The 24,507-nt window shown below is 37.6% G+C and overlaps 1 protein-coding gene and 1 long non-coding RNA gene across 10 annotated transcripts in view; one reads left to right on the top strand and one right to left on the bottom strand.

Annotated features, from left to right (window-relative positions):
• Positions 1-23,763, top strand: part of CMTM8 (CKLF like MARVEL transmembrane domain containing 8) — a 51,983-nt gene extending 28,220 nt beyond the window's left edge. The window contains exons 2-4 of the mRNA XM_034404003.3: positions 19,376-19,549; positions 19,886-20,002; positions 22,936-23,763. Of these exons, the coding sequence (XP_034259894.1) occupies positions 19,376-19,549; positions 19,886-20,002; positions 22,936-23,019 (375 nt within the window). The 3' untranslated portion in view covers positions 23,020-23,763. The remainder of the gene's footprint in view (positions 1-19,375; positions 19,550-19,885; positions 20,003-22,935) is intronic.
• The window catches only part of LOC148114278 (uncharacterized), a 47,535-nt gene that overhangs the window by 18,760 nt on the left and 4,268 nt on the right, over positions 1-24,507 (bottom strand). For 4 of the 9 annotated variants that reach the window (XR_015734273.1, XR_015734267.1, XR_015734270.1 and 1 more), the window contains exons 3-4: positions 23,759-23,840; positions 18,500-18,590 (exon numbers count right to left, since the gene is read on the bottom strand). This is a non-coding gene — a long non-coding RNA (uncharacterized LOC148114278). Of the gene's footprint in view, positions 1-9,802; positions 9,923-18,499; positions 18,591-23,758; positions 23,841-24,507 lie in introns of those variants that run through there. The other 5 variants (XR_015734266.1, XR_015734269.1, XR_015734268.1 and 2 more) reach the window with 2 other exon arrangements.

Genomic DNA, 24,507 nt, shown 5'->3' with positions numbered 1-24,507 from the left:
AGTATCAGGGTCAAAACTTAAGTGCTGAGGAAGAGGAGTTAGCTATGACATGGGTATCCAGCAATCATCCATCTGTAATGCCAACTATAATAAACTTCAAAGCTAAGGGGGAACCATTCAAGAAATATATGTTTGCTGAAGATATTTTAAAGAAAGTCACACCAGTGAACTGGTGGAAGTCACTTAAGCACTTGGATTTAGAGACTGTTCAAGTAATGATTTCACTTTTAACAGCAGTAGCTTCTTCTGCAGCCTGCAGGCGTTGAAAAAATATTCTCTTCCTTTGGACTCATTCATTCTAAATTGAGAAATCGTTTGGGACCGATAAAGCAGGAAAGCTTGTTTTTCTTTTCCAGATTATGAACAAAGAAGAAGATGAAGATGACGAGTGAGCTACAGAGGACAGTATTTAAGTTTTTCATGTGTAGTCTGGGCTGACAGTCTAAGTTTCTTAAAATATATATATTTTGTTTAGCCAAATTAGTTAACAAACACGGATGTTTGTTTAAGCAAATATGCTGTAATGTTATTGTTTCAGTTGAATAAATCCATTTAAATTGTTATTATTAAGGTAATGATTATTTTTCTCCTTCCTAAGTACAACAGAAAAGTTGTCCAAATATGAATGATTAACCTATTAAACTGGGGATAAAAAAACTAATATGAAAAGTTGTTATTCTAAAAATCTTCATCTACTTGCATATTAAAGTTATACCAGCAAGAATTAGTCTTTATGTAGAAAACTACGATTTAAATCAAGCCTTACTGACTAGTGATTTAAATCGTGATTTAAATCGTGATTTAAATCAGTTTGATTTAAATCAAATCCACCCTGATTTGAAGTTTTTGTCAATGTAAATTAATAATGCTTAAATACTGGAATGAGAAAGAGGAGCTTAGGGATTTAGATGATGTACATTATGTTTAATAATACTGTGTTTGACTATTTTTCTACAGTTTTTTTTTAATGCCTGATGAGGTCTGGGGATCCAGTAATCAATATAATTGACTAAATGCCTTGTTTATGCTGTGTTTATTTTTCTTTCTTATAGGATAAACTTCCTACATTAGCAACTAGAAATGTGTTATATAACAGTGTTAATTCTCATTTTAGAGAAATGATGGAACATTTTTAAAATTTTTGTACCAGATTCTATTGCTAATTTATGACATGCGCTTGTATAGATGTAAAGTATTGAATATTCTATTTTAATAGCACATTGACTTTTATTCTTGCTAATAAAATTGTGTATTAAATGTACCACTGAAATGTTTTCTTGTATGATCAGTGAAATAGTGCAGACGTGAGTATATAGACTTTGGAGATTGCCCAGCCAGCTATACTCTAAAAGCAGATTGAAATTCTAGAATGTTCATTTTCATAAGTTGACTAAGCAGTTTGACCCATCTATTCTAGTATCATTTAAATTAGTTTTGATGTCAACATTGACATCAATAATTATTTTAATATTGCATAAATAAAATAATAATTATCATATTTATAATAATTGGATTAATATAGCCTTGGCCTGATCTGGCATTGCTGTTCTCATGAGAACTTGAATTCGGATCTCTGTAGTCCAGTGGAAAACTTAAATGACTAAACTCAGCTGCCTTTTAGTTGTTTACATGCATGTTAGCAAGACTGACTAAAACAGGAAGGCCCCCAAAGCTGATTATTTTCATGCCTGCTATTAATTGTATCATTGTTTACTATAGTTGTTTCCTGTCTTTTCTCTTGAAAGCTTAAGGAGCAATATCTGAGAATCTCCTCTAATTTTATGCTTACAGTAACTATGAGGTGGGTGAATTTGGTTTAAAAAGAGTAATCTACCCAAATACATCTAATGAATTCTATGGACAAGTAATGAACTGAACTCACATAACTCTATAAAACAATATTGTTTTACACAAGGAGTTGCTCTGTTTTTTCATGACTAGCGTTTCAACTGTCTTTTTGGTATCTGGTAGAGATGGAAGTTACAATAATTGCAGTCTAACAGAACTTGATGTCACCAAGTTGAAAATGTTAGTGGCACAAGTAGGCTAACAGAAGATGGTATTGGACATTTTATGCATCTTCTTAATACAAATCTTGCCATTGGCTGGTTCACACCTCAAGCCATTTTCTTGTTTTAGCTAAGAGTTATGGAATAGTGACTGAGTTAACCCATCATGCTAAATTATAAGTTAGTGTAGTCCGGCAGTGACGTCATCACGAACGGGTAAGGAAACGGAGGCTCCGTCTCTGATACCCAAATTTCCTCATTAATTGCTCTTTAAGAGCATTCCCGAACTCGGAGGGATCGGGAAATGAAGGGAGTTTGCGAAGCCCCCTGGTGTTGCGCTGTCATCAGGGAGGTTGAGTGATTAATCTATTAAATTGGTGGAGAAGAAGTCGGCTTTTTCGGCAGACAGGAGTGATGGCGCCCGCCCAGATTGAAGCAAATAGTGGAAGCAAATTCGAGTGATAGTCAGATAGATCACCTACAATAGAGGCAGTAAACAGGAGAAGCGCGATCGAAACAGAGGAAGACAAGTGAAGTTACAACAGCGGCAGTACAAGAGGAAAAGAAAAAAAAAGGAAATAATTACAGCGCAGAAGAGAAAGAACCCATAGAATGACTAAGCAAATATAAGAGAAGGAGAAATAGCGCTTGAAAAAGACGAAGGAAGTGGTGTGAGAGCAGATTTTTACACGTGAGCAGAGGGAGCAGTTTGTGGATTCTGTGAATATAGACAATCCATTTGAATTCGGGAGTTACAATTGATTTAAACCCAAAAAGATTGGAAAACTGAGTGCAGAGGCTGAAATACCGGAAGTGGAGTGAAAGGACTAAGGACTAAGTGGCGAAGTTTGTGGACACAAAAGACTTGTTTGGACTTTGGATTTATAAATAAATTTGGATAATAATAACAAGTTTAAAAAGATTTGAAAATTGAATGCAGAGAGTCGATTATTGGGACAAGTAAAAAAGACTGAGATGGACACAGATCGCATTTTTATGACTGTAAAAGAACTGAAGGAGAGAGGTAAGAGAAGAAGACAAACAAAAGACCAAAGAAATAAAAATTAAGTTAAGAGGGAAGTGAATTATTAATTTTGAACTGTTTAATTAGCCAATACGTTTAACATTTAAAAGAAATATATAAGTAACAATATTCTTATAGCTATAAATTGTATTGTGAAATTACAAAAAGAGGTAAAAAAAAAGAGAGATAAGGAATTATTGTTAAAGTGAATGATTGGAACTTTAATACAAAATAGCAAAGGAGTTGACTGTATGTTTGAGATAGACTGATAAAGGGAGTGATTGAAAAGATTGCTAATTAGAAAATTAAGAAAACCAAAACTAAAAACCTTGACTGATGAAATAACTATAAGTAAATTGATTTGTATTGTGAGTAGGAATTAACTGCTTAAGTGGCGTAATTGGCAATATAATACAATATAAATAAGTTGTGTGGAGTATAAGCGGTATGTGGAGGGGAAAAGAATACTAAGGAATAACCTAAAAATTGATGTTAAGGTTGGAAAGCTTTACACAAATATTGAAAATGTCTACAATATCCACCATAACAAAAACGGGGAAAACCTACAACAAATACGACAGTAATGACTCCCTCCCCTTTACAACAAAAAACAATAGATAGCATGATGGGGAAAGAAAAAGAAAAACTAGAAATGGCACCAAATGTAATACAAGACACATTTCAAAAGATCCAGGAAACACTGCTCCAAACACAAGAAAAAATAGAAAACCAGGAAGAAATGAGAACGTTCCACGCAGAGATTAGAAATGAAATAGGAGAAGTTAGGGAGGATATTAAGACCATGAATGATAAAATTGGGGGTATTCAAAATTCTATAGCAGAAAACGAACAGAGAATTAGGAAAACGGAAACAAAAATAGATCATGTGGAATTAAAAGTAGAAGCAATGAAACAAAAAACTATACAACTAAATAAAGAAATGTCAGACTCCTTGGCTATGCTTGAAATGGAAAAGGCCTCATACTTTCTGTGATTCCAAAATATACCGGAAGAAAAAAATGAGGAATTAGAAGGAAAGATGGTGGAGATTATTGCAGGAATGACACAAAAAGATCAAAAGGAAATAAAAGGACAATTGGAAGAAACCTACCATGTACAAACATACTATATAAGAAGACACAGAGAGAAGTCCATGTCAAATTTTCAAAAAGATCTATTCGAGATGAAGTCTACAAGAACTCTAGAGAAGAAACAGTGACCTATAACAATAAAGAAATGATAATTCTAAAACAGATACCCCAAAGAATAAGAAACTTATGACAACAATATCAGTTCCTAACACAATTATTGATCAAGTATAAGATAATGTACAGATGGTTGCAATAGAGGGGATCTTAATTACGTGGGAAGATAAAAAATATAAAATAGATACTCTAGAAAAAGAAGATAATTTCATAACACACACTTTAGACTAGAAGAAGAACAGGAAAGCAAGGAGGAAACAGATAGTAGAAGTCAAGAAGAAGAACCAGTAGAAACAAATCAAGAAAAAGAAATAAGATAGAGGCAAGAAAAAGAGAGAGAAGGCGCAAAAGCAAAGGCATGGATGGAAACAAGAAACACAGAAAGACAGATACAATAGGCAATGGAAGAACCAATCAAACTCTTTTCGGTAAACATTAATGGCTTAAATGCTCCAAAGAAAAGGAATAAAATTTTCACAAAATTACGAAAACTAAAAGCAGATGTGATATGTCTGCAAGAAGTACACATTCAAAAAGATTATCATAAAATTCTAGAAAACCCCAAACTAGGAAAACTATACTCATCCCTGGCCCAAAAGAAGAAAAGAGGAGTAGTGATTTATGTAAAAGAAAAAATACAATCTAAATTAGTTTATACGGATGAGCAAGGTAGAGTGATGATGGTAGAATTAGAAATAGGAACGAGGAAAATGTTAATTGTAGTGATTTATGCACCTAATCAAAAACTACAGGACTTTTTTTTAAAGAGCTACACATAAAATTAGCATTAGAATATGACGATATTTGTATAATAGGGGATTACAATGCAATAGTAAATGCAAATAAGGACTACAAAACTGATTAAAAAAAAACAAAGGAAAAAAGAAATACTTCCAAAAGAATTCTTTACTATGGCTGAAGAACTAAACTTGGCAGATGTATGGAGGGAAACACATGAAGAGGAGGCCCAATATACTTTTTACTCCCATCCGCATAATTCCTCGTCAAGATTGGACATGGTATGGATGACCCCAAATATCAAAGTAGAGGTAGAAAAAATTGAGATAGGCACAAACCAATGGGCAGATCATAATCCACTATTCATAAACTGGAAAGGGGAAAGAAGACGTAAGAGATGGACGATGAATCAAAGAATATGTAAAGAAAAAGAATTTAATTTGATGTTAGAAAAAGAAATAAAAATATTCTTTCAGATAAATAAAATAGAGGAAACCTCTTTACAAAATACATGGGATACCCTAAAAGCATATATAAGGGGCCTAGTAATAGCATATACGAGGAAAAAAAATAAAGAGAAGAAAAAACAATTAGAGAAATTAGAGAAAGACCTAAAACAAATAGAACAAAAACTCCAGGAAAAGGACAAAATAATAAAGGAAGAATGGAAAATCTGGACTAAACATAAATTGAATTTGATAAACCAAACAGAACTAGCCCAAAAAATAAAAATGGCGAAACAAAACTATTCCGAATACGCAAAAACGGGCAGATGGCTAGCCTATAAACTGAAAAAAGAACAGAAAAGAACGATATACCAACTGAGAGACGATAAAGGGGAAATCCAGCATAGTAAAGAGGCCAAAAAAGAAATTAAGAAATTTTATGCGAATTTATATAATCAAGAAGAAATAGAGGAAGACAAGATAAAACAGTACATAGGAAAATCTGGAATGCCAAAAATCACAGAAGAACAAAGAGAAATCCTCAATAGGCCAATAACTAAATTAGAATTAGATGAAGTACTGAAAAAGCAAAAAAATAATAAAACACCAGGACCCGATGGGCTACCGCTAGAAATATATAAAACAATGCAAGAAGTATTGGGAGAAAATATGTTGCGATTATACAATGAAGCCATGGAGAAAGCCAAAATACCAAAATCATGGACAGAAGCGATAATAACAATCATCCCAAAAGAAGATACAGACCTCCAGTTAATTCAAAACTACAGACCTATTCCATTATTGAATGCCGACTACAAAATATTTGCAGCAATTTTGGCCGAAAGGATTAAATCAGTACTAAATACATATATACACCCAGACCAAAATGGATTTCTGCCGGGACGCCAAATAAAGAACAATATGAGAATAGTACTTAATACTCTAGAATACTATGAATCACATCCGGAGAAGCAGGCTGCGTTGGTTTTTCTTGACGCCCAAAAAGCTTTCGATAACCAAAATTGGAAATTTATGATTGAACAATTACAAAATATGCAAATTGGGGAAAAATTTGGAAAAATTATAGCAGAAATCTATACCAACCAATCAGCAAAGATAATTATGAATGATGACATAACAGATAAATTTAATATAACAAAAGGAGTCAGACAAGGCTGCCCACTCTCTCCCTTACTGTACATGCTATCATTGGAAATCCTGCTGAAAAAAAACAGAAGATCAAGGAATTGAAGGTTTAAAGATCAATAGAAAAGAATACAAAGCCCAGGCCTTTGCTGATGACTTAGTGTTTTTGATAGAAAATCCTATGGAATCTATACCTAATCTGTTTTAAAAAATAGAAGAATTTGGAGAAGTGGCCGGACTAAAAATCAATAAAAGTAAATCGAAACTAATTGTAAAAAACCTTACGGAAACTCAAACAAAAGAATTGACTGATAATATACAAATTCAAACAACAACAAAAATAAAATATCTAGGAATCTGATTATCCACAAGAACATCAGCAATTAAAGAAAATAATTATGATAAACTACTAAAACAAAGAAAGATTTAGAAAAATGGCAACATTTACATATCTCACTCCTAGGAAGAATTTCAGCCATCAAAATGACTATTCTACCTAAATTTTTATATTTGTTTCAGGTTACCCCAATAAAAATAGATAAATCGTTTTTTGAAAAGCTGAATAAAATAATATCTAAATTTATATGGCAAGGGAAAAGGCCACAAATAAAATTTAAGCTGCTTGAGGATACAAAAGATAGAGGAGGAGCTGCACTCCCTGAATGGGAGATATACTATCAAGCAGCAATACTATCGTGGGTCAAAGACTGGATAGAACTAAAGGACTCTAGAACTTTAACAATTTAGGGACACGAACTCCAAATTGGCTGGCACTCCTTTATGTGGGATGAAAAATACAAAACACATTCATATTTTAAAAGACACACAATAAGAAACTCATTACTACAAATTTGGCTTAAAATTAAAAAACAACATTATATGAAGATACCAAATTGGTTATCACCAGTAGAATCAATTAGACACCCAAATCTAACAGACAAAAATAATTAGATATAAAGATATAATTGACTATCAAGGCAAATTAAAGACAAAACAACAATTGGAGACAGACTTACACAGAGAAATAGACTGGTGGACTTACACTCATATATAATCTAAATACAGAGAACATATAAAAACATATGAAATTTATAACCAAAAACAAGAAATAGATAAAATTATATTACACTCAGAAAACAAATTAATTAGTAGAATCTACAAATTTCTTCTACGCTATAAATTGGAAGAAGAGACAGTCAAAGAAACTATTAAGTGGGCTCAAAACATCAAACATACAATACTTTTGGAAAAATGAGAATAGCTCTGGCAGGTAAACATAAAATTAACGAAAGCAGCGGCGTACAAGGCAAACCAACTGAAAATGTTTTATAGGTGGCACATGTCTCCAACCAGATTGGCAAAAATACAGCCTAAAAATAGCCCGACTTGTTGGAAGTGTAAAAAGACACAAGGGACCTTCTATCATTTATGGTGGACATGCCCGGCAGTAAAGAAATTTTGGTCTAACATTAAAAAATGGTTGGAACAAATAACAGAAACACAGATAGAAAAAGAACCAGAAACATTTTTATTAGGAATTTTTAACAAATCATATCCTAAAGATATCAAATATCTCACAATTCACATACTAACAGCTGCAAGAATAACTTATGCAAAAAATTGGAAGCAAGAAAAAACACCAAATGAAACAGAAGTAATAGAAAAAATCTTAGAATGTGCTGAAATGGATAGGTTAACCAAAGAAATACAAGAAAGAGAAGAATCAGATTATTACAAAATATGGAATAATTGGTATAATTGGTTAAAAATGAGAAATACACAAAAAATATAGGGGGAAATATTACCGATTTTAAAAAAAATGTTATTAGATTAAGATTAAGGAGAGGTGAAGAAATATAAGTAGAATTGTAGAATATCACTTTGAAAAAGTGCTTAAGAAAACAATTTTTTGTGTATATGTTGTATAAATGTTTGTTGTGTATATGTTATGTTATGTCTTTTAATATTTATACTCAATAAAAATTATACATAAATATAAGTTAGTGTAAACAAATCAGTTTGATTGGAAATGCCTGAATATATGAGAAAAATGCAGTTGCGATTTGTTTACAATGCACTGTCCAAATATATATTGTTATCTTCAAAATACTCCGTCTTTTGACATTTAATAATTGGGCCTTCCCTGGGACTCACCAATTTTTTCATTTCAGTTCATGAATATATGGACTTCATTTTGCAATATATTTTGGATGTTGATATGCTGCTAATGGTCAAGGAAGAATTTTCCATGTTTTATATTGTTTTGCTCATAATATCTGAAAATTCTCTACAATAATTCGTAAACATTCATAAAGGGTCTGTTCGTCCAGTTAAAATCATGCTATTGCAAAAAAGTAGAAACATAGGAAATAAATTGATTTTTTTTTAAAAAATTGCTACTTCCCATAGGAGAGCTGGATATGCTTTTTCTGTTGTCCAATCTCAATCTTTTTTTGAGACAATAAAATTTTATTATAATAGGAGCCATTGCAATTTTCATTTGTTATTTGCATTAGGGAGATGGTTTCCTATATTTAAAAAAAGGATTCACAGAACAATGCTGCTTCTATCTATAAATAGAGGGAGTACAACCAAAACAGGAAGATGGAGATTTTAAAACAACAAAGCTTATCTTTATGAGCAAAGAAGCTATATACAGCATTGTTCTTTTAAAGCAGTTAGAAAATCTTTAAACAAACTGGCTTATGTAAATAAGAGTTTTGGTCAAGAAGTCATAGGCATTGTTTAGTATTCTTTAATAATGACAGCAACAACAAGGATATTGTATGGATTATTCAGACATTGCATTGACTAAGCAAATAACACTGTCATTAGAAGTAAAATTTGGGATACTGCAGTATTTACTCTTAATTTAAAATATTTTCACTAGCAGGAGCTAATTTTCCACCTGAAAATTGCACTGAACTTTCTATTTCAAGAGAAATATTTATGAGGTTGCTTTTTGATAGAGGAACTTTTCCCAAATGCACATGTGTCACAGTACAATTAGTAAAATATGCAATCCAATTTTCTATCTTTTTAAGGCTTAAAATACAAAAGCTATCCTGTAAGTTATTAAATATGGTTAGCACAGATTTTAAAAATGAAACATTCCACTCTTCCTAAAACTTGGAAAAAGAAATGTATATGTGGGAAAGACCTGTCCATTATGCATTGTAACCTGCCTATTGTAGCTCTCAGCTCTTCCAAATTATCTACCTAGGTTTATCCAAAGCCCATATTTTAAATATTTTTCAATGATCCCCCCCCCAACTTAGAATAAAAAAGAAGTTGAATTCAGATGCCCACAGTAAACCTCTTGATCCAGAATCTTTTCATCCACGCTGCTGGAATCTAAACCAGAGCAAAGGGGAGAGAATGATGAAGTGGTCTGAATACTGAAGAAATGCCAAGTTCCTTGGGAGTAATTATTTGTCAGCAGTAAGTTAACTATACATCTGTTAAGCTAAGAGGGTGCTTGGTTATCTAGAGTTTAAATAGGCACATGGCTCACTGAGCAAACAGAATGTGTAGTTTCCCACAATACTGCTTGTTCTTATAAACTTATGAGAGCTAACTAAACTCTTACATTTTTAAGAATCTACTGACTGTGCTTTAATTTGGCAATGTAATGCTGGCCTTACACTTTTGCTTATTTCTTTTTTTTTTTTTATTTGATTTATATGCCACCCTTCTCCGGAGACTCAGGGCAGCTTACAATGCGTTAGCAATAGCCTTCATACTTTTGTATATTTATACAAAGTCAGTTTATTGCCCCCACAAACTGGGTCCTCAATTTACCTACCTTAGAAAGGATGGAAGGCTGGGTCAATCTTGAGCCTGGTGAGATTCAAACTTACAGTAATTGTAGACAGCTGGTGTTAATCACAATGCTATCAGTCTGCTGAGCCACCAGGCCTTGTCTGGGAGATCTTAGGTGTGTTACACTTTGGGCAAGTAGTCTGGAATGCTTTTCAGATTAGACATATTTGGTGCCCACCAGCAGAAAGCCTGCATAGCATGCCCAAAGGCTGCAGGATGGTCACTTCTGGCAAATTCTAGGGGATTTTCTGCAGCATTTGCCAAAGCTACCCAGCTTTATTGTCTGCCACTTATTCTTAAGGCTCCTTATTTCTTCTACATAATAATTCAAAACCACATTAGTATGGTTCAAAGCTACTTCTTTGTGAATTCCAGGCAATAACCTCTTTACATGCATCTTTTTCTTTCTTACTACTATGTCAGACAAGATTACAATAAGAAACTAAACAGATTCCACGAACTATCAAAGCAACCATGTGCTTGCAACACAAAGAACAATCAGGTTATTATGAGACAAGCTTATATAATTGTAGTAGTTCTTCAACATACCTACCAAGCAGTGGCTAAGAATGAAAGGATTGTTCTATTGTGTGTCCTAGATACCTGTGGTATTAGCCTAATGTATTTCCTAAGTTGACTGGGCCTGTGAATCTTAAATCAATTTGCAAGAGACATTTAAACTCTGGAAATCTGTTCACTGTATTACCTACCTATTCACAGCTATGGATTAGACATAATTTATCCGAGAATATCCAGCCTGACCTTTTAAAAGTTAATCAAGAAATATGTAATATTATTTTGAAGTTTGTCAGGCTCAGGAAAATGTGGTCCTCCATTTTCCTGAGCAAGCTGAAAATGTTATCTATCTCTTACCCTATTATATATCAACACTGTGACCAAAATAAATGAACAGCACCTCACACCATGCCTCAAGTGATATTATCTGGGTGTATTTCTTAGGAGGGTAAAACACAATTCTGCACTGATGAAAATCGGACAGCAGAACTAAAACCTTAAGACCACTACTCAGTCCTATCCTTTAGCATACCAAAAAGTACTATGGTGTTTTAATATATTAATACATTTAATATGCTTTTTCTAATTGCAGTTTTATTTAATGCATAGAGAATATCAACTAATTAAGCTAATAAAAGAAGTTATATAAAAACATTAATCACAAAATTATGTTATTCTGACAATCTTAACTTTTTATATCTATAGCCTTTTCGGAAGATGAGAGTTTAAATAACTAGTCAAACTAGAGTCTTGGACTTTAAGAGAGCTAATTTCAATAAACTTAGAGAGAGCTTGGGAAGGATTCTATGGATGAGAATCCACAAGGGGAAAACAACTCAAGAAGCTTGGGAAATTTTGAAAAGTGAGATTATAAAAACCCAGTCTAGCACAATGCCAACGAAGAAGAAAAATAACAGCTCTCAAAAGAAACCAGCATGGCTGCATAAAGAACTCTCTGGCAAATTGAAAGACAAAAAGAACAAGTATAAAAAGTGGAAAGGGGCACATAACTAAGGCAGAATATCAACAAATAGCCCGGGCCTACAAAGATGAAGTGAGGAAAGCCAAGGCTCACAATGAACAAAGTCTTGCAACAAAAATAAAAAATAACAACAACAAAAAAAAAAAAAGCTTCTTCCAACATCTTTTCCAGTGAAGACTGTGGCATCGTCCAGACATGGTTGCTTCAGTCAGATCTGCTGTTGGCTGAGTCATAGTTTTTTGACCACGCCCCTTGCTCCTCCCTTTCAGGCCCAGTTTCGACTCAGTTGGCCTGAGAGAAACATCTGCAGATCTGTTCGATTCCCTTTGCTAATTGTAAATTTTTTGACCTTTTATTTTTATTTTTCTAAATTTATTTTTCCAAGGGTACCGGTCTACCAGACTATTTAGCTATTGGAGCCTACTGGTCTACCCAGTCTCTTTGGAGCAGCCTGATCTACCAGGCTCCTTCTTTGCTCCTGGCAGCCGCCATTTTGGAAGCTCCCTTCGAGTGATCTTTCTTTCTTTTTGGTGAGGCTCTTTGAAGCCCTATACCACCAACGAAGGCGCAGGGGCTCAGAACGCTGTACCACCAATATTTAAACAGCAAAACCTGGCAGCAGTTCCAGGATTGCTCTTTTCAGCCGCAGCCACCCTCAGCATAGCAAATACCGACGATCAGCTGTAGAGCGGCCCTTTGAAATGCTGCAGCAGTTTTTAACGCAATTTAAATTTTTTCAGAGGAGAGGTTTGGAAGGCAATTTTAGTCTTAAACCTCTTATACCACCAACAGAGTTTCTTCTGGTGGAGAGTTGCAAGGTCACTCATTGCACTTTCCACATTGTTCAGTGAGTCGCTTGAACCTCTTCTCATTGAGACACGTGACAAGCGGAAAATTCTGTCTTCAGCGACTAGACATGCTGATAAAGAACTTTCCCATTCTACAGGAAGATGTCCTTCCGTGCCTATTCCCAGGAAAGCCCCTCCCATCAGGTTTACCTTCAGGGGTCGAACCAGTCATCGGACAGTCAATCCTTTCGGGACAGGCCCAAACAATTCCCGCAGTCTAAGCGATCCTTTCATGGCTCTGGCTACCGCCAATCCCGCTGTTGTAAAGGACTCACTGCCCTCCCATTGGAGGCCACCTGGCCCTCTTTGCGGACAGGTGGGAAAGCTCAACCCCAGATCTTTGGGTCCTCTTGGTAGTAAAATTCAGCCTCCCTCTAGAATTTCTCTCCCAGCCTCCGAACCTCTTCATTCAATACTCTTCTTCAAAAAGCAAGACCAGATGACAGCTGATGGAACAAGCTGTTCAACACCTCCTTCAGATTCATGCTATAGAGGAGGTTCCACAAAGTCAGTGGAAGCAGGGCTATTACTCCATCCTTTTCATGCTTCCAAAGCATTCAGGGGGTTGGAGAGCAATTCTAGATCTAAAGTCCCACAATTCATACATAGTCTACCGCAGATTCAAAATGTGTTCCCTAACCTCTATCCTTCAAGGGATTCGTCCCAACGATTTTCTAGTTTCTATAGATCTCATGGAGGCTTACCTTCACATTCCCATTCTGCCAGCCCATCGAAAGTACCTGCGCTTCAGCTACGCAGGCAAACATCTGCAATACCGGACTCTTCCCTTTGGACTAGCCTTGGCCCCAAGGTGTTTCACAAAGGTCCTGGCGGTTGTAGCAGCCCATCTAAGACTGAAACTGGTCAGGCTTCAGGCATACCTGGATGATATTCTAAGTCAGGCTCATTCTTACGACCAAGCCTTAAGGGATCTGAATCTCACAATTTGGACCTTGAACGATCACAAGTTCTTGGTCAACTACAAGAAAAGCCAGTTAGTTCCGGTCAACAGAATTGTCCATCTCGGCGCCATCATTGATTTGGTGCAGAGAGCAGCCGACATACAGGAATTGGTGACCCAAATTCACAGGAACCCATCAGTTCCCCTGGCCACTTTGTCCAAACTCCTAGGCAAGATGGTCTCATGTGTTCAGATGATTCCCTGGGCGCGCCTTCATGCTCGACATATACAGTGGTTCCTGCTTTCTTTTCAGCGAAAGCATCAGGCTCACACCATGACCATGGTCAGAGTCCCTCTTTCAGTCAGGTAATTGTTGCATTGGTGGACATTGCCTTCTCTAGACAAGGGATGTCTTTTTGCAGATCACGACAGACTCGTGCTCACCACAGATGCCAGCCAGTCCGGCTGGGGAGCCCATCTCGAATCGCAGGTAGCGCAAGGGTGTTGATCAGCCAAAGAGCTATCCAACCCTATCAATTGGCTAGAGTTGAAGGCCATTCACCTAGCCCTCAGGCATTTTCAACGGAATATACAAAACCACCATGTCCTGGTATTGACAGGCAACATTGCCACAAAGGCACACGTCAATCGTCAAGGGGGGACTCGTTCGAGGCAACTCATGGAGGAATCATTTCGACTTGGCAAGTGGGCCGAGCAACATCTCCTATTCATTCGAGCGGACCACATAGCGGGGATGGAGAACATCCACGCAGATTTTCTCAGCAGGACTCAGGTGTACAACGCTGAGTGGCAGCTCCACCCAGACATATTCCTAAAAATATGCAACAAGTTCGGGACTCCGACCATCGACCTATTCGCAATTAACTTGAACAACCAACTTCCTCTATTCTTCTCAAGGTTCCCGACACCAGAGGCGGAGGGGGTCAATGCCCTCCAGCTCAAATGGCTACCCGGTCTTCACTACGCCTTTTCTACACTACCCCTAATACAGGCCCTGCTTTGTTTTTTTGTTTTTTTGTTTTTTATTGAAAAGTTTTATGAAAAGTACAAACATTTTCACCCCCCTTCCCCCCTCAACCCCCCTCCCCTTCCCCTCCCTCCCCCCACCCCTCTCCCTAGACTTCCCAGAACGAGCACAGGGTATAGCATTCACAAACCAAGAACTAAAATGTGCTAACAAATTATTACATTTCATGTTCTCCCTAGGTCCTTAACTCCTTATAACTCAGAAAAAACAAACATAAACTACTTAATATTATTTTATTCATAAGCTATATGAATCTTCTTATTCGGATACTTCTTCTGTATGTAATCAATCCATTTTGTCCAATCCGATATATATCACTCATTTGAATGGTCTTTAAGGTATGATGAAATTTTTGCCATTTCCGCCAAATGCACAACTTTTAATGTCCATTCCTCAATAGTAGGTGGAATACAGGCCCTGCTTTGGAAAGTCATCACCGACAGGGCGGAGATCATCCTGGTGGCTCCCCATTGGCCACATCACCCATGATTTGTGGATCTGGTCAGCCTCTCCATATCACAATCTTGGAAGATTCCATCAGATCAGGTCATTCTGCGCCAGGGGGACCTGATTCATCCGGAACCTCAGTGGCTCCAACTGACTGCCTGGCCCTTGAAAGGGTCCTTCTAAGACGAGATAATTATTCTGATAGGTTTATCCACACCGTGCAAGCCTGCAGACATAGGTCCACAGTCAGGCTTTACAACACCACCTGGTTAACCTTTTATAGGTGGTGTAACTCCCGCCAGATCAACCCACTTTCAGCTTCCGCTCCTCAGATACTTGAATTCTTTCAGAATGGCTTAGACCGCGGCCTGACCCATAGCATCCTTAGGAGGCATGTGGCAGCCATCTCTACAGCCTTGTCCAGTACCACTGGGATGCCCCTTACTCATTACCCAGTTATTTAAAAAATTCTAAGAAGCGCCAGTCACTTACGGCCCTCTGCAATACATAGGTACCCCACTTGGGATTTGACCAAGGTACTTAAGGCATTAACTGGGGCCCCCTTTGAGCCTCTCTGAATTGTCCACCTCCGCTTCCTCACTCTGAAAGTAGCCTTTCTTGTGGCCATAACGTCAGTTCGACACATATCTGAGCTGGCAGCACTTTCTGCTAGAGAAGATCTCTGTGTTTTCTGACCAGATACTGTTGTCTTACGCCTGGACCCTTCCTTTATCCCAAAAGTGAATTCCTTTTTTCAGGAGGTTCAGGGCTCAGGAGGTTATTCTCCCTAATTTTTGTCCAAGGCCATCTCATGACTTGGAGCGGAGGTGGCACACTTTAGATGTGCGGAGGGCTCTCAAAATCTACATTAAGAGAATAGCCCCTTACAGAAAATCTGAGGCCTTATTTGTTTCATTTCTCCTAAATTCATTAGGGTATAAGGTCTCCTCTATGACAATTGGTCACTGGATCAGAGCTTGCATTGCCTCAGCATATCATGCCCAGGCGTTTCCTGTTCCCAGATGTATACTGCTCACTCCATGTGGAGTGCAGCTACTTCAGTGGCCTGGAAAACTCAAGCCTCCCTTGAGGAGGTCTGCAGGGCAGCCACCTGGTCCACTCCTTCACCATTTATTCACCATTATAAATTGGACATTTTCGCTTTGGCAGAAGCTTCATTTGGCAGGAGGGTATTACAACAGGTGCATCAAGCCGGGGTCTTTCCAGGCCCTTTGGCATCCCGCCCTTAGGACTGCCAAAACTTTGGTATGTCCCATGTCTGGACGATGCTACAGCCTTCACTGGAAAATAGGCATTGGTCTTACCTTAAATGCCGATTTTCAGGGACCCTGTGGCATCGTCCAGCCCCTCCCTCTGTCTCAGGGCCTGTACTTGACTTTCTCTAATGTCCAAGAAGTTTATTATTCCAGTTGCTGCATTGGACTGGTCCCTATCTCTAATGGTGTTGGTTCCTGTTGGAGATCTTTCTTGTGGCTTGTCTTCGCCAAAACTGAGCCTGAAAGGGAGGAGCAGGGGCGTGGTCAAAAATCTATGACTTAGCCAACAGCAGATCTGACTGAAGCAACCCATGTCTGGACGATGCCACAGTGTCCCTGAAAATCGGCATTAAAAAACAAAGTCAAGGAAACAATTGGTCCATTGCTGGGAGAAAGTGGCAAGAAGGTGACAAGCAATAGGGAGAATGCAGAACTATTTAACTCATTTTTTGCATCTGTCTTTACACAAAGGGAAAAAACCGTCCAACTTATCAAAAACAGCATCATAAAAAATAGACTAAGAACACCAAGTTAAAATAGAGAAGAAAATTGTAAGTGAGCACCTGTCTATCCTAGACGAGTTCAAATCACCAGGACCAGATGGACTACACCCCAAGGTTCTGAAGGAACTGGCAGATGAGGTATCAGAACCACTGAACTATATCTTTCAAAGATCTTGGAGCACAGGGAAACTGCCAGAGGACTGGAAAAGGGCTAATGTAGTTCCCATCTTCAAAAAAGGAAAAAAAATAGATCCAGGAAACTACAGAACTATCAGCTTGACCTCAATACCAGGAAAGATTCTGAAAAAGATAATCAAGCAACGAATCAGCGAACACCTAGAAGCAAACAAATTAATAACCAAAATCTAAAATGGGTTTGTCAAAAACAGATCATGCCAGACTAATCTTATTGCATTCTTTGAGAAAGTGACAAAATTAGTGGACCAGAAGAATGCTGTCAATATAATTTACTTGCACTTCAGTAAGGCATTTGATAAAGTAGACCATAACCTACTACTAGATAAAGTAGAAAAATGTGGATTAGACAGCATCACCACCAGATGGATTTGTAACTGGCTGACCAACTGCACTCAATGTGTAGTCCTCAATGGAACTGCATCTACATGGAGGGAAGTATGCAGTGGGGTATCACAAGGCTCTGTTTTAGGCCCAGTACTGTTCAACATCATCAATGATTTGGATAAAGGGATAGATGGGGATCTCATCAAATTTGCAGATGACACCAAGCTAGCAGGAATAGCCAACACTCCAGAAGATAGGCTTAAAATAGAGAAGGATCTTGACAGACTTGAACATTGGGCACTATCTAACAAAATGAAATTCAATGGTGAAAAAAGAAAGGTTCTACATTTAGGCAAGAAAAACAAAATGCAAAGGTACAGTATATGTCCGTGATGGCAAACCTATGGCACGCGTGCCAAAGGTGGCACACAGAGCCCTCTGTCGGCACACACGCCATCACGTGCTACTCTTCTGGTTTCCAGCACATACATGTGCATGGCCAGCTGGTCTTCATGGGCGCCAGAGCACTGAAAAACAGCCTGAAAGTGGTCTGAAAAAACAGCCTGAAAATGGTCCAAAAAACAGCCTAAAAACAGCCCAAAAATGGCCAAAAATGCCCCCAAAACAGGCATGCACACCGGCCAGCTGATCTTCAGATTTCTGGCGCTCTGGCACATGCAGATGCACACATATGCATGCACTTTCTGGTTTGGGCACTCGGTGCCGAAAAGGGTTGCCATCACTGGTGTATGTGGTACCTTGCTCAATAGTAGTAACTGTGAGATGGATCTTGAGTCCTAGTGGACAACCATTTAAATCCCCTGTTTTCCCAAAAATAAGACATCCCCTCATAATAAGCCCAATCGGGCTTTTGAGCGCATGGCAATAAGGCCAAGCGCTTATTTCAGGGTTCAAAAAAATATAAGACAGGGTCTTATTTTCCAGGAAACACAGTATAAGCCAGCAGTGTGCAGAAACTGCCAAAAAAGCCAACACAGTTCTAGGCTACATAAACAGAGGGATAGAATCAAGATCACATGAAATGTTAATACCACTTTATAATACCTTGGTAAGGCCACACGCGTGTGCTCACATTTATGAACTGGTAGGGAAGGTAAATGAATCCCACCTCTGATTCAGCATATGTGGACATGTGCTGTTAAAAAAAAAAGCAGTAGTTTATTATTAGCAGGGTGGATCTGCTTTCCTGACTTTAATTTAGAACTTCCAAATGATAATGTTGTAGAGAACCAGAATTATATCCATAGTTGGATTCATAAATCTAGCAATTCAGGAAAAAATTAAGATAAATGTATTGAGCTCAATCACTAAACTGACTGAGCTCAGTAGTGTTAAATGGAGAGAGACAATTGTAGCCATCTGTGCTCAGGACTATACTCCAAACTCTGCATTGTTACGGATTAAATAGAAAACTCTAAAAATTATTTTATGTCCAATATTATTTATCATTTTGGACCATGCAAAACTTAAAACATTAAATAACTGAATTGCTGTTATATACAGCACAGAAATTAAAACATCAACCCAATTTCATCAAAGGATATTTTAAAAATCACTTTAGTGATGCCAAACAAATATCTCTGTGGACCAGTGGTGACCTCCAGTGGCTGCAATTGCTATTCTGTATGAATTTGTAGTCAAGTTGTAGTCTACCCAAGTCCAATTCTACTTAGCGTTTTCATGATTGGCTAAGATCACTATAGGCTGTATTTTATTTCATAGGATGAGATTTTATTTTAATGGAGCAGGGTGGGGGAAAAAAAGAAAAATTAAACCTGAAAATTCATATTCTGGAATCAGATTTTATTAAAGTTTTTTAAACAATTCTTAGATGTTTTACTTTGCATACCATAATAACATCTTTCTTGATATATTTGTATGCATTCAATAATAATATCTTATTTTCTCACATATTTGTAGGTACTAGGTTTGCTAGTGTGGATGTTGATTGCTGGAACTGACTATTTCCTATACCCTGTCTTTGGATGGATAATGTTTGTGGCTGTGTTTTACTGGATTCTTACACTCTTTTTTTTGATCATCTATATGACAATGACCTATACGAGGATACCTCAAGTACCATGGACCACAGTTGTGAGTACATGTTCATTTTTTACTCAAATATATACTGCAGAAAAGAGGGACCTGTGACCTTCATACAGATCTATAGCAGCCGTTTGACACTTCCCAAAACAAGTACAGTGGATGAGGCTGTAATATTTGGCTTGGCATTGTTAGATTAAGAAGATGGATGCAGAAGCTTATGCAGTTCCCTTAAGTAAAATACAACTTGATGCTCTCTGGATATAAGGGAATATATCTCCTTCATGTCCAGACAGACTGTCTTAAATTAGGAAATGATACAATTGTGCATAGAATGATGTTTGCAGGGGGGAGAAATGCTGATCTTTTTTTTTCTACATCCTATAGGGTCTGTATTTTAATGGCAGTGCCCTTCTCTTGTACTTAATTGCTGCTATTTCAGAAGCATGTGCAGTCACCAAAGAACTCGACTACCACAATTACAATAGTTGGGCAGCATCTTCGGTAAGATCACACTTAAACTTGATATCAGCAGTGAGGGAAGAATGTGTTTTTGCTTTGGTTCATTTACCTCCAAAATCAGATATAACAAGATTCAAGATAACTGATAATAATTAGACATTCTTAAAATTGTACTCAACTTTTGTTTAAAGTACTACTTCAGTCCTGCTTTTTTCATCTAGCAGCATTCAAATGTAAGATTCATGTAAGATTTTGGGATTATATCACATATGAAATAAATAATTTCTCTATTTATTAATAAAGAGAAGAATTTTCCTTATTTAATTGCTCTGCTATTTGGACCTTGGAATGTAGAGCCAAAATCTGAAAAAAGGAGCCAGTGCAAATAGTTCAGAGACCGGCAACCCATTACATCTTATATTATAAAATAATATAATACTTCTTGCACAGTAACTCTCCTGACCACAACTGTTGACACATTAACCTGTCCTGGAGATGAGAATCAAATGAAAATTGTAATATGAGTTGTAAAGTAGGCAAATTGCAGTTAAAAATCAAAATATTGGAAAGGAAAAAAAAAAGCTCTGTCACTTGGCTCTAAGATGGTCCCAACCATATTGCAATTTTTGGTCTCTCCCCCCCCCACACACACTAAATATGGCCTTTGGCTGGAGTTCTTGATGAAGTAGACTGCCTTTATGTGTGAAGTATACTATAGTCAGGTATACTATAAAACTAAATTCCTCTGAGTAAAACTAAGCTCCCCATAGAGAGCCAGCTTAGTGTAGTGTTTAAAGCATCAGGTTAGAAACCAAGAAATAGTGAGTTCTACTTCTGCCTTAGTGACTGGTTAATAATTCTCACAGCCTTAGAAAGGAGGCAGTAGCAGACCATTTTCAAAATATCTGGTCAAGTAAACTGCAGTAATAGTCTAGGCCCCTTAATGGCGAACCTATGGCATGTGTGCGCAAAGTGGCACACAAAGCCATGTTGCCCAGCACGCACGGCCTTGCCTGTTTGTCTTCTGAGTTTCTGGCACACATTGATTGATTGATTGATTGATTGATTGATTCGATTTATATGCTGCACTTTTCCAGACTCAATAGCCTTCATACTTTTGTATGTAGTAGGGCTTAGTAGGGCTTCATGCTTAGTAGGGCTTTCAGCCCCCCCCCCAGCGGTGTTCTTTTTTATACAAAGTCAGCTTATTGCCCCCACAAACCGGGTCCTCATTTTACCTACCTTGAAAGGATGAAAGGCTGAGTCAACCTTGAGTCTGATGAGATTTGAACTTGCAGTAACTACAGGCAGCTGGTGTTACTTAACAGTGTTTTAGTCTGCTGCGCCACCAAGGCTCTGCACACATGCACACGCTGGCCAGCTAATTGTCAGGAGCGCATGCGCACCAGAACCCAGAAGTTCGACTTTTCCAGAGTGTGATCCCTTTGTGCGCACGGCAGTGCCGAAAACCAGCCTGCACATGTGCACCAGCCAGCTGATTACGCGATAGAACTCAGAAGTTCTGCTTTTCTGTAGCGAAATTCCTTCACATGCATGGCAGTGCCCAAAACCGGCCTGTTAGCCAGCTGATTGCCAGGTGTGTATGCACTCTAGAACCCTGAAATTTGGCTTTTCCAGACCATGGCCCTAACGAGCACATGGTGGCATGTGTGACATTTCCATGTGACCTTTTTGGCACTCGGTGCCAAAAAGGTTTGCCATCCCTGGTTTAGGCAGTTGCCAGGAAGCAAAAACTGACTCAGAAGCATTTTAAAAACTGTCTTCAGTCTTCACTTAAGCAAACCGCCTAGAGCTGTGATGGCGAACCTATGGCACGGGTGCCACAGGTGGCACATGGAGCCATATCTGTGGGCACGTGAGCGTTACTGTACCTCAGTCCAGCACAAATGTGCGCGCTAGCCAGCTGATTTTCGGGCCTTCCTGGCCCACTGGAAGTCAGGAAACAGGCTGTTTCTGGGCTTCCGGAGGGCCTCCAGGGGAGTGGGGAAGGCTGTTTTCACCCTACCCAGGCTCCTAGAAAGGCTCTGGACCATGGGGAGGCAAAACAATGGGCCTACCGAGCCCACCGGGCCATCACGTGCCAAAAGCGGGGGGGAGAGTGGGGGGTGTCACACGCTCATGCATGGGGGGATGGGGCACATTGAATTATGGGTGTGGGCACGCACATGCACAATCCCCACCACTACCCCCGCTTTTGGCACACGACGGCAAAAAGGTTAGCCATCACTGGCCTAGAGTCCTGTGATTTTTAGCTAGTCTCCTGTTCAAGTACAGATCATGCCTGAGTTTGTAATCATAGCACTTAGGTTTGTAATCTTAATCTTAGGTTAAGTATATGCTAAGGTTTAAAGTGGCTGATTTGATTTTGGTTTAGCAGATATTGTGATTTATGGTAGAATATTAACTAGGGCACTATGGCTTGTACAACAAATTGTGATGTAGAATGATGGAAGCAAACGGGTGTGCTCTTACTTTCCTCCCCTTATCTTTGCATGGAGGGAATATTAAGATGGTTAGATTTACACAATTATGTCCCTGCAACAGATATGTATGCCCAAGTCATTACTGTTCTCAATAGGTTATGCTTGAGTACAATAAAAATGTTGCCATCCCATTGATGTATTTCATTTTCCAACTCCCTTTCATCTCTTTCTTTTATTCCAAGGCAGAAAATTTTCTTGCTTAAATATTATTTCTCCAAAGTAACTTCTAAAATTAAAATTGCCTAGAAAGGCCAAATTCTTATGTTGAAGTTATGCATGAAATTCAGCATTTGGAAAATGTTTCAGTCACATGGCAATTAGGCAACTTTGGAAATCTAGGAATGGAAACAATGCAATTTTAAATTTATTTTTGTACTATCTCTTCTATTATATTTGAATATAAATAAAAGTCTGGCTGAAGATTTTTACTGTTTTCTAATAATTTTGTTTCTCTCCCCTCCCCCCATGTAGTTCTTTGCCTTCGTTGTTGCTTCCTGCTATGGTGGAAATACCTACTTTAGTTTTGTATCTTGGAGATCACGGACCTTGCAATAAGTATTATCTTCTAATAAAACAGCTCTGTATGTAAATGTTATATAATTTTGTTGAAAATATTTAGGTAATATGGTTTTCACTCAAAAGTTAAAACAAATAGTTCTTTTTACAAATTATGGAAAGGATAGTTCACCTGACAGAAATGGTTCTACACACTGTTACCTTATTAACTTCGTTTGAATTAATTGTTGTGACAATTAATTAAATAACAGCTCAGTTACTACAAACAAGCATAAGGAAGAATTGATGATATAGGAGGGAAGAGAAGAAAGCATGGAAGCGGTTCAATGTTGTTTACACTGGGGGCACTTCCATACAGTATTGTGCCCCTCTGAAAGCTGCTCCAGATCTCAGGATTCTTGTCAATAATGTTGGAGAGCATTGTACAACCAGGGCCACTATCTGATGGGACTGATTTAAAATCTGAAAACTTTTGTAACATGAAAAACATGTATCCTCAGATAAAATACTGTAACTAGAACATGTTACTTTGTATCAATTCATAGTGTATATTGTAACAAAATCAGTGGACTTCACAGTTATTTTCTTCATAAATGTTTTTGTTTAAGCATGCATTTATTTATTAGAAAAATCTACTGTTTTATAGAACCTTCTATTTCTTGCAAATATGTATAACTTTTCAAGGCTGTAGATTTATTACAGTTAGATATAGATGGGAATAGTTAATTCATTGGGGTACATACATTTACGGAAGCAACTGAATAAAAAAATGCATTACTATAATAATCTTGCACAAGTCTGTAGTATGATCGCTCCTAAAATACTATGTTCCATTCTAATAACTGGATCTCACTTTAGATCTGGAAAAGATGCAGGAAAAAAAATTAAAATGATCAGGAACATGAATAATTTCATTTAAAAATGTATTTTTAATCATTTTTCTTAAATGATATGGTAAATGATGCAATACTGAAAAAGCAGGTAACAATTTTTCTGTTTCTCACAACAGAAGAGAAGATTATTTATAACTCTGAATGGGGCAGATAAATAGGAGAGAATGTTCCAAAGAGCACAGAGCTTAACTCTGGAATTTACTCCTGAAGGATGTGATTATGACTACCGTAAACCATTGTATAAGACAGGGGTGGGCAACTGTGGCCCTTTTACAACCTGTGGACTTCAACTCCCAGAATTCCTGAGACAGCCAATCTTGGCTGTCTCAGGAATTCTGGGAGTTGAAGTCCACAGGTTGTAAAAGGGCCACAGTTGCCCACCCCTGGTAGAAGATACTGAACAAATTCAAAAAGGATAGAGGTGCCCATTAGACCAGATGCTGCTGGCAGCATTCCTCTGAAAACTAGTTGCTGAGAAATATCAGTGAAAAAATTAATAAACCACTATAATTTGTGGTTTCTTTAATCAGAACTCTATACTTTAGATTTAATATTGGTTACAACATTAGTGAAAAGATGGCTCCATTTTGATAGCCACCTATGTAGTGCAGTGATTTTAAAATGCCTGACTAGC

The sequence above is a fragment of the Pantherophis guttatus genome, chromosome 4, assembly GCF_059756535.1.
Source record: "Pantherophis guttatus breed Tessera chromosome 4, ASM5975653v1, whole genome shotgun sequence".
Classification (NCBI taxonomy): Eukaryota; Metazoa; Chordata; class Lepidosauria; order Squamata; family Colubridae; genus Pantherophis; species Pantherophis guttatus.
Note: the sequence above shows the minus strand (reverse complement) of the source record. Positions and strands in the feature narration are given on the sequence as shown.